At 41.7% G+C, this 11,389-nt stretch overlaps 1 protein-coding gene across 4 annotated transcripts in view; it reads left to right on the top strand.

Moving 5' to 3' along the window:
- Positions 1-11,134: 11,134 nt before the first annotated feature.
- ADGRV1 (adhesion G protein-coupled receptor V1) overlaps positions 11,135-11,389 on the top strand; it is a 246,928-nt gene continuing 246,673 nt past the window's right edge. For all 4 annotated transcript variants that reach the window (XM_083465098.1, XM_083465097.1, XM_083465100.1 and 1 more), the window contains exon 1: positions 11,135-11,185. In XM_083465098.1, the coding sequence (XP_083321224.1) occupies positions 11,164-11,185 (22 nt within the window). In that variant the 5' untranslated portion in view covers positions 11,135-11,163. The remainder of the gene's footprint in view (positions 11,186-11,389) is intronic.

Below are 11,389 nucleotides of genomic sequence, written 5' to 3'. Positions count from 1 at the left end.
CAGGAGTCACAACTTGTTAGTTGAACTCTGGGATCTAGTCCTAACCATTCTCTATAAATGAGTGGGTTGGAATGATTTTTCGGGGGTGAGGATCGAACTGGGCCCTCCAGCTGCTTTGGGACTACAGTTCCCATCATCCCTTGACCACTGGTCCTGGTAGCTAGGGATGATGGGGACTTGTAGTCCCAAAACAGCTGGCTGCGTATTGAGACTATGTTGATGCTCCTCCTTCTTCACACCTGAATACTGAATCCATGCTGGAGTAGCACACCTGAGGCAAGGAAAAAGGTTAGGTCAGGAAGAAGGACAGTCTACAAAACCTGGAGGTTCCTCTCTCATTTTTTGTATGTACAGTAGACACATCAGCCTTCAGTGTAATCTGAGTTGCATCTCATCACTTCCAACATCTTATTGGTTTGTTTTTAAATCTTTTCTGTTTATTTTCTCTTGCAGAGAAGTGATTGTTGTCCCATAGAAAGCAATTCAGCTATCCAGGATTTTAGTGCATCTGACTGGGGAGTACCGTGTCTACCAAAACATTAAAAAGCAAGAGCAAAAAGCAGGAATTTGTCATCTTTATAACCTGGATCCTACTTCATACAAAAATGTGTTGGGGTTTTTTTTTGTTTGTTTGTTTGCAAACATTTTAAATATTATTCATTCATTTTATTTATATGCCGTTTTTGCACCAAAAAAACGTAGAACATGCTCAAAGAGGTTTACAACAAAGAAAACAGGGCTACATTTCAAACAAACATGACAAAAGCAATTTCATAATAACATAGCAAAACAGTAGCATAGTAACAATTTCATAATGACATAGCAAAACTATAGCAAATACAATAACATACAAAAAGCCACATTTTGATACTGTGTGTGTGTGTGTGTGTGTGTGTGATTGATTACTTAAACAACATACAGCATCCAATAGCAAAAATAACCAGGGAGCTTCACAGTTTCAAACCTTAGTCCTAAAAACACACCTCTCATGATGATGCTCACAGTCCCTAAACTGATATCGTTTATCTTATTGTAACTGGTATTTAAGACTGTTCTGCAGTAAAGCTTTGAAGCACATTCTTATGGTAGAAGAAGAGGATTTTGGATTTGATATCCCGCTTTATCACTACCCTAAGGAGTCTCAAAGCAGCTAACAATCTCTTTTTCCCTTCTTCCCCCATAACAAACACTCTGTGAGGTGAGTGAGGCTGAGAGACTTCAGAGAAGTGTGAGCAGGGAATCGAACCCAGTTCACCAGATTACAAGTCCACCGCTCTTAACCACTACACCACACTGGCTCTCACCACACTTGTGGATTGAATTCATTTCCACACAAGGTCCAGATCAGGGATTCCTCTTAACAACAGACACTGTGTACATTGATCATTCTAAGGTTGTTAATATATGCTTATACATTGATTAATACTCATTTAGTAACTATGATTTACTTGTAGGAATTAATAATCTGCCTGCCTTCCCCAAAGAAAAGCATGAAGAGAAAAGCTTGGCTGATTTGCCTGTCAATGGAGGAATTGAAATGATCTTTCTAAACAGAACAGTTCATTTTACTTGTGATGTCTGTAGATGGCAGAAAAGCTTAGTGGCTAAGAAATGTCAGCTGTTAATGTTACTCACCTATTGACAAGGCACGTTTGAAACCTTTTTTTTTTAAAAAAAAAAAGTATTTTTGTGATATTTTAAGAATTTAGAACCTGCGTTTTTTTTACCAAGTGAACTCAAGGTAGCTTTCAGAATACAACCAGAACAACGTAAACATCCTTGAATTGCAAACAACATAGCATAAATCAACCAGAAAGTGACAGCTAGAGAAACTTTCAGCCAAGTCTCTTTTTGGACATGACCATGAAAAAAAGTGGAATTGTCAATAGCAAAGAAACTGAGAACTCAGCCCTTGTGCATTGTTTTTGAAAGACTGCTTTTTAACACCAGTCACATAGCTGTGGGTGGAAACCAACAGAGGTTTGTAGACTCTCCTCAGCAATTCCTGTGACAAAGCTGGGTGTTTATCGTGCCACATATCACTGCTGATGTATCTTTAGCAGAACATTACTTTTAAAATATTGGGAGGTACAGCAAGGGGGAAGGTCAGGTTAAGGGAATCCCAGCATTTCTTTCCAGACAGACGCTACAGACACTATTGGATCAAATAAGCATTGCTAGACCAGAGCACTTCCTCAAGGAAAACAAAATAAGGGGGATTTGCTGTGACCCTGCTACACTCCTTTCTGTAACCATTTGTACCTAATGACATTTTCCCATCACCATACAAAAGGGTATATTTTCAACTTGATGAACAGGACAGTAGCTGCACAACCTATGAATACTAATGTGAATACAGCCTTTCTCCTTCCCTATGTAAATTACTTCACTTATCCTAACAGTGCATATTAAGTGAGTTAACAGGGTCAGTATTAATCATTGCATGACACCTGTGTGTGCAACTGTAGGAACTCAGTTTGCTTGCCCTTCACTACTTGCCTGGGGTTGAAATCAGAATTTGCAAATGAGGAACATATTAGACAATCCTACTAGTATCTTCGAGGAAGAAAGGAGTTAAATAATTGGAAAAGGCAGGAAACTTGTTTTGCAGAAGCAATTTTAAGGGAAGAAATGCAGCTCAATCATATGGGCAGCTAATCTAGAGCTCATTCAGATGACCAAGCTCTCCTAGGGTAGTTTGGTCAACATAATTTTAGCAAGTGTTGAAGTGAATTTTGTCACCTAGCAACTGCCAATATACAGTAACTAGTGCTAATTATTATTACCTGCGTTATTATTGTTGCTGCTGTTGTTGGTCATAAAACACTGTTGTTATGCATGGTGTTCTACAAACCTTAAGTAGACAGGTAAGAAACAGCTATGAAAAACAGTATTTATATCAGATGTACTATATGATCTGTTTTTAAGCTTTTGTGGTGGTTCTGTATTGGCTTCCTGGAGTTGGGGTTGGAAAGATACCCTGCCCAAAAGTAATATAGGCCTAATTTGAGCAAGCCACAATCCTTGTTTGGACACAATCCCGTAAACCAAGGATTGCGGTTTGTTGCATCTGCTCTCAAAGGAGCAGGAATAAAACTGGGGCAAACTGTTTGTCCATAGAATTATAGAGTTGGAAGGACCATGAGGGTCATCTAGTCCCAGCCCCTACAATGCAGGAATCTCAACTATGCTACTATGACGTTCAAACACAGTCAATATATATAGCCTTAGAAATCTATTATTTTATTTTAAATGTTTGGAAAGCCCTTTTCAAAAAAGCTCAGAGGTGACAGCATAGTTCAACAGTGTGTGCAGGGGTGGAAGGGGCCTTCCAAAATAAGCAAAATGTTTTTAAAAGCTTTCCTTGTGCATTTTAATTCAGATTTGCTCCACCCCCATTCTTTTGCCCCTTTTGTGTCCGCATCGGACTCCTCCTTTTTACAAGACTGGCCGAATGCTTGAGAAATCCATAGATTTCCTTTCACGGAGTATCAGGAATGTTAATGCCAACATCTTACGACTCTTCATAAGCCATAATGTAGCTCATCCTGCAAGAAACTAAAAGAGTTTGCAAGATACAAATATGTTTAACATGACCAAACGGATTGAATGGGGAGAAAAAAAGAAGCCAGTCTTTTTTGGTTTCATTGGTTTTGTCCCAGCTCCCGAATAATAAATCCTTAAAAGCTTCAATATTGATTCAATGAAATGAATGGCTGGATCACTCTGGAGAGGCCCTAGCAAGTGGACAAATGCTTCCATGGTTACCCTGCGCTATGCAGTGTGGTTGCCGAGCATTGTTCGTTTCCTCCTCCTGCTATTGAAGAAAAATAACAAACCACAGGGAAGCGCCACACATGGTGCGTATAAAGAGGGAGCAACTTAAAAGATCAAGATCATTGTAGGCAGTCTGACGCGGATTTTAGATAGTGCTGTTTCTCCTAATTTTACTTTGTGTACACAAAGAAAGTACCCTGAGACATATGTTGCTCCTGGCCAAATTAAAGCTTTTTTTTTCATTTGCTTCAAGTGATTCCCCCCCCTTTTTTTGCAAAGTTTTACTAATGACCACTTCAAACTTTATTTTTTTCTCACAATCAAAGCATTTCCAGCTCTTGAAAAGTTTGCCTTTAATATATTAACGTATTTTGTAAGAAAAGCCACTTTATATCATTTTATTAAAATGAAAAATCAAGCAGAAAATGAATGAAATATTGAAGCAGAGGCAAAGAGGTAGTAGCATTCCACACTTTTCATATAACTTACAGTGTTAATCTGATTAGGTCTTGTGGCGGTGGCATGGGAGGAATTATAATCGGACTGCATTTCAGTCCATGCACTCATAATATGCATTGGTCTCAATAAAAATCCCATGGGATGCAATCATGTTGCTTGGTGGAGTAAGGTGTATTTATCTGCTAGAACAACCTATTTGTGATGAAAAAAGCATATGAGGAAACCCAGTATATGTGTAGGACCACTGAAGCAACAAGAAATGCCAAGAAATGCCAAGAAAACATGATAAAAAAATTCCTTCCAGTAGCACCTTAAAGACCAACTACACGAAAGCTCATACCAAGAACTAACTTAGTTGGTCTTTAAGGTGCTACTGGAAGGAATTTTTTTATTTTGACTATGGCAGACCAACACGGCTACCTATCTGTAACAAGAAAACATGACATGTTGCTAGCTAATACAAATGGTGTGGTAATGTACTTATTTATATGTTATCTGCTAGGGCAGGGGTATGGACTCTGCACTCCTCCAAATGTTATGGGACTTGACCACCAATGAGCCCCAGCCAGCATGGCCAATGGTAAGGGATGATGGGAGACATAGTCCAACAGCATCTGAAGAACCACATGTTCTTCACCCCTGCCCTAGGGTCAGCTCAAACCTTTTGGTCACTTATCAAATGAGGCTCTCTCCATAATAAAAAAAGATGCAATAAAATAAATAAGTGTGATGGTGAGTACAGTGAGTTCGCATCTTCTGCAGGGATTACTTTCCTGGGATGGAGCATATACATTGAAATTGTCACATCACATCTGCATGAGCAATCTTAACTTCTAGACCCAGCACACCAAATGGGTCTTACCTTGCAAGCAAGGTGCAGAGCTTTTAAGCTCTCCTTGTTTATAAGGCTTTGGAAGACTCTCTTATGGGGCTAAGTCATCACATCTCAGTTTGTCACACATGCACTGGGCACCCACGGTGTGGGGCATGTCAGCGCTGCTGATTTCTTTACTATATTAATTAATGTTTCAGACCAGTTATCTTGTTATAACAAACCTTAACTACTTTATAGGTTGAATTGTTCGTTATTGAGAAAGGTGAAATGGTTTAGAGTTGTGGCAGCATAACTTATCTTGATTCTGCAGAATTGCGATAAGATCTCCTTGAGGACTATAATATTTATTTAAGTTTCAAACCATCAAGAATATAATAACCCTCCTGAGTCAGGCCAAAGGCCCATTTAGTCTGGCATCCTGTTCTCTCAGTGGTCATCCAGATGCCCCCGGGAAGCTTGCAAGCAGGATCTGACACCGTCTGCATTTGCTATCTCTAGCAACTGATATCCAAAGGTTTATTTCTTCCAACAGCGGAGTCCACACTGATAACAATAATGAAGAAGACTATAAGAGTGGCATAAGTTAATAAATAACTTCATGTGAAACACACCCACCCACACACCAAGAATTAATTTTAAAACACTTAAGAAGTTTGTTATGTATGTTCTTTTTAAGAGTGTGCACGCGCGCACACACATGGCTCATGTAAGATTATCCTGCCCAGTTTCACGGGATCTCTCTCCTCCCACCACAACCCCATGCTTCACAAACCACAGTGCTTAGCAGGTCCTTCTAACCCTCTGAACAGGCTTTTCTGGGGAGGGTACAGGGGGCTGGAGAGAAAGCTTGGCTGAGCAAGCTGCCTGTTGCTTACATTACCTTTGGATACAACTCAAAGTATTTAAACTGCAATAAAGACATACACAGAAATATTAAGTAACTGACAACTTGACATCCTTTCAAGGGCATCCAAAATTGCCACATTTGGTAGCTGGCTTGCTGCACCTCAAGGTAGGGCTGACTTCATTGCCCATTTGTAGATGCGGATGTTTTGCTGTTTAAAATAAATAGGCAGTAATGCTTCTGAGGACCAGTTGCTGAAAGAGAGTGCTCTCATTCTCAGGTCCTGCTTGTGGGTTTCTCATAGCAGTGGAGTACCTTGGTCTCAAATTTCAGTGGCACTCTGGACAACGCCAAAATTTAGCACCCTCCCACCTCTCACCTTCCATTATGCATCATCGATGTGATGCCGCCTGCAGTGCCCCCAAGGATGTGTGCCCAGTGTGACTGAACCATTCACACTCCCCTAAATCCATCCCTGCTCATAGGTATCTGGTTGGCCATGGTGAGATCAGGATGCTGGAGAAGATGGGTCACTGACCTGATTCAGCAGGCGCTTCGTATGTTCTTATATTATTATGTGCCATCTCCACTCAGTTCATTTAGTTTAAACACTAACCACTGCATGGAGCAATTAGGTTTTGGACTCAGAATGCAATGAATGCATAATTTATCTTGGTGCTAAGCAAAGATTTCTTTAAGATATTTCTGCTGCTGAAATGTCACTTGATGGAAATGCTAAAGGGGGAAAGACTTGTCTATTCTCCTTCTTTAGTTTCTCTTCAAAAGTGTAAAAGAAGTTGGGCAGAAGCATCTGCTTGCAAAATTGATTAATTGTGAACTGCCCTGTGATCTTCAGATGAAGGGTTGTATACAAATTTAATAATAATAACAACAATAATAATAATACTGTATTTATTCAAATGTCACGCACACCTTTTTTGGCCAAATTATGTCTTGAAAATTAGGGTCCGCATTGGATTTGATGGAGCATTTAAATTTACCAGCAAATACTTGTTTGGTTTCAAGGTTTTCTAAATTGAGGTGCACATTAGATTCATGTAAATATGGTAATACTACTACTAATAATATATCGAACATTCACATTTGTATTTGCTACTACCCTGTATTGATGCAGGTGGGAAAGAAGCAATTATTGCTAAATCCTCTCCATTGTCTGGTAAGTGGCCATTGCTATTATTCTTTGACCATTACAGTCTCACTGTGGAAATCTGTTTGTGGTTGGCAATGTTGTGAATTCTTCTTCTCATTCTTTGCAGATAGTTACAACATAAAACTTCCAAAGAGCTTGAGAACAACATGTCCTTTCTTCACCATTATATGGGTTATTGTGACAAGTGTCTAAGAACTCAACACAAAACAATCCATTGTATTTATGAAACATCCTCTTTGTAAAATGTCCACTATGCTCATATTCTGAACTGTGCTATCCTTCAGAACCCTTATTTACAAATTCCCTTGTCTTCATTGGGAAAATTTCTTTGATATCTATCACGAAACTTTCCTTTGATATTGGGGCACATAACTTTCCTGCCAAGTCCTTCACAACAAAGACAAGTTATTTCAATAATATCTGCCAATAAAATCAAGAAACTGCCTGCTGTATAATATTCAAGCCACCCAAATACCCTTCTTGACAGAGGAACATCTCTTACTTTTCATCATCAGAACTTCCTACAAAACACTTTTCTTTTAATAATTCGTCATTTAACATTTATCACTATTGTGAAATCTGCACATATCATGTTGTGTGCTATATCACCAGTCTCTTGGGAGCCCATAATTATCAATGCACAGAACATGGCTGGTCACTCATAACTATACAGGGCTGGCAGTGACTTTTTGATTGCTTCCCACAACCTTGGTACCGGCACGCAAAGCGATGTATATTGGCATATAGTTGTTCTGTGTTTGGTGTTCATGCTCTCATAAGACCCCCTGGGATGAAATTCAATGGCACCCTTCTTTTGGACCACCCGCACTCTGCTTCACAGGATCTTACACCAACTTTTTGGTACAATGCCAAGGCTTGTGAAGTTGTGCTGGAAAAGCAGTCGCTGCACACAACCCTGTGGTCTTTTTTTATTATTATTGCTTAGCACATAACCTATTAAGATCAAGCAGTGTTAGTCACTCTTTCCTTCTCTAAGCTCCTTTCCTCCGCCCACGTTTTTCTTTCAAGTCCCCCTTGTCTTCTGTCTTCATTCATGCCATGCCAGTAAAAGGAAAAAGGCAAGACTTGAAAACAAACAAACAAACTGGAGGCCGCTGCTGCTGCTTTCAGTTGTGTTTTGTCCTCCTCTGAGGCATTTTTCAAAGTGTGCAGCTCAGTACAAAGAAGGAAAGGGAATGTCTAACCACACAATTAGGACCTATTCTTGCTATATCTTCCGTATTAACAACAAATTTCTTTTAAAGGCGAAATCAAAGCTGAGCTGGAGAGGACATATTTTAAAGCAAGATGAGACCATCTAATTTTCACCCTTAAGATCTGTAGAGGTTTAAACTGCTATGCAGGCAGCATGTGGAGTCTTCAGGAATGGCTTTGGAGTGCCTTGTGTCAGGCAGCAATAACCTTTCAGACAGAAGGGCAGGAAGAAGAGGTTGGGGGATGATAACGACAGGCTCCTGTTGACACTGACCAGGCCTTGTATGACATAAAGCATTTGTCCATCTCAGAAAAGCAGCAATGTAGTAGAAAAATCACTGTAAACACGGGCACTGTTCCTCAATAAGCAAAGAGAAAAATAAAATTGTCGTAGTGAGGCTGCATGTAGTATTGCTTCTATTATCACCAAGAATAATAAAACTCACTGAATTTGAGGAACTTGGCAGAAAGCCAACATTTAGCAAAAAGAGTCTTGTCAATTAAATTTTCCTTTGCTGGACCAGTTGCAATATAAATGCACTCACTCGCAACGACATCCTATTGATAAAAATATAGTGTATGTCTCAATAAACATTAAGATCAGCCTGATACTTTCAAGACAACAACTGGAGAAGCCTCAGATACTTTGTATCATCACATTGTTTTTAAGTGGAGAATGTATGTTCCCAGTCTCTGTTAAAAAGTCCTAACACGTTTTTTAATGGCATAAACTTTTAAATTTTGTTTTGTTTTCTAGGGGAGGGATTACACAATATGCAAGCAGAGGTGGTTGCCAGAGTTTTACAGGCAGTCATCAAAACAAAAATTAAATTGCAGACTTTGCAATCTAACATCCACTATTTCTTTTTGTCAGGGTTCTTAATTGGTTTTTCAACAATACACCTTTTGAATAAGGTCACAAAAGAGAAATTTAATAAAACAAGAAATACAAAAACAAACAACTCCCCTCATGCCAGAAGCGATTCAGTTTTTTTCTGTCAGAGAGTGGCGCCATCCAGCAGGGCCCATACCTGTCTCACAACTGCATCCCATATGACGAATGAAATAAGTCCATTGGCTGGGGTGGGGGCTTTCCAGGTAAACCCCGCCCTGCATAATCGATCACAAGCAGGGGCGCCGACTTATAAAAAATATTGGGGGGGGGCCGGGAAAGCTCGTGAATAATAAATAAGCTCATGAATATGCAGATAAAGTGGCGCCGCCTCCTCGTGAGCGAATAGGGGAGAGCGTGCTGCGCCTATTAATCAGCTCCGAAGGAAATTGGGTGGAGCTTTTGCTCGGGAGGGAGGGCAGGAGGCATGCAGCCCGACCCTGTGCATTTTGGGCTGGGGGAGGGGCGGCGGTGGCGCTCTGCTGGAGGGGCGCCCGAGATTATTGGGGGGGCAGAGCCCCCCCAAACGAATTTTTGAGGGGGCTCGGGCCCCCTCAGGCCCCATGGAGTCGGCGCCTATGACAAGACAGGACACATACACACCATTTGAATGGCAATGCCCCTCAACTTTGGGGAACCTTGGCCTCTTGGCTCCTATGACACTGACTGAACTACCTTGCCGGAGAACCACATTTTCCTTAGGTGGAAAGTACCGGTAACACTTGAAAGAAAGAAAGAGAGAGAGAGAGAGGTTCCTTGAACTAAAGTCAACTCCTGAAAGAATATACAGTGGTACCCTGTTTCTCAAACGCCTTGGTACTCAAACAACTTAGAATCCAAACACTGCAAACCTGGAAGTAAGTGTTCCTTTGCAAACTGTTTTTGGAAGCTGAACATGCTCCATAAAAGTGTTACGCTTCCGATTTGAGTGTTATGTTGAAGTCTGTCTGTTTCTACTATTTATTTTGAGTTTTTGTTTTTGCGGCTCTTTTTGTTTTGTTTTTGTGACTGTGTGGAACCCAGTTCAGCTACTGATTGATTGATTGTGTGCCTGCAGTACATGGTTTATTGCTTTCATTTTATGGATCAATGGTCTCGTTAGATAGTGCAATGCATGTTAAATTGCTGTTTTAAGGGTTGTTTTTAAAAGTCTGGAACGGATTAATCCATTTTGCATTACTTTCTATGGGAAAGTGTGCCTTGGTTTTGGAATGCTTTGGTTTTGGAACAAACTTATGGAACAGATTAAGTTTGAGAACCAAGGTAACAGTGTATCTAGAGTCTCTGCAACACACACACACATTAATATTGGTGGTCAGGGATGCCAACTTGAACAAAATATTGGGGGGGGGGTCCCAATAATTGATCACATGACGCAGTGCATGCACACCATTTGAATGGCAATGCTCATAAACTGGGGGTGGTGGCCCCCTCAAAGACTTTATTGGGGGTACTCCTCTAGGAGTTGACTCCTATATTGGTGGTACTTTTATTTTGCAATAATAATAATAATAATAATAATAATAATAATAATAATAATACTGTCACTTGGCAAGACCTGAGGGAACACTCTGCACATGCTCAAGCGCCCTCTTCTTTCCTAGATGACTCCCTTTTCCAGGGCTGCTGCTGAATCCCTTTGAAAAGCCCCAGGCTCAGCTCAGTCCCAATCAAGAAGCCTGAATGCCGTCGGCGCGAGGGAGGGCGACTCTCCTTCCCGCCTCGCCTGCGGCCAGTCCCCTCACGAAGGGGCCGCGGGGTGGGTGGCCCCCTTGTCTCCTCCCAGCCGCCGCGAGAGCTGAGAGGAAGACGACGACGAGGTGGAGGAGCATCAGGAGGAGGAGGGGAGGAGGGTCCAGGCTGCAACGCGCCCGTGAGCCGTCGGAGGGCTGGCCATGACGGGACGCGGCAGCATGCCGGCGTGAGTGACAGGGCGCGAGCGAGCGAGCCAGCGAGTCCACGGGACGCCCATGTCCACATCCCCGGGTCTAGGTAGGTAGGTGCCTCGCCAGGGCTCGCGGCCGGCCGTGGGAAAGTTGCCCTCCTTTCGCTGCGCTTGCAGCACCTGTTGCTGCGGGCGAGCTCTTCTCCTCAGCGTTTTCCCGCTCATCTTTCCCCTCGCGCTGCACTCGGGAAAGGGTCCCGCCTCGCTTCGCCGCCCGAAGCCTGCCGCCCGGGAGCCTCTTACTTGGGAGT

Source organism: Podarcis liolepis, assembly GCF_965112155.1.
Source record: "Podarcis liolepis genome assembly, chromosome: 11".
NCBI lineage: Eukaryota > Metazoa > Chordata > Lepidosauria > Squamata > Lacertidae > Podarcis > Podarcis liolepis.
Note: the sequence above shows the minus strand (reverse complement) of the source record. Positions and strands in the feature narration are given on the sequence as shown.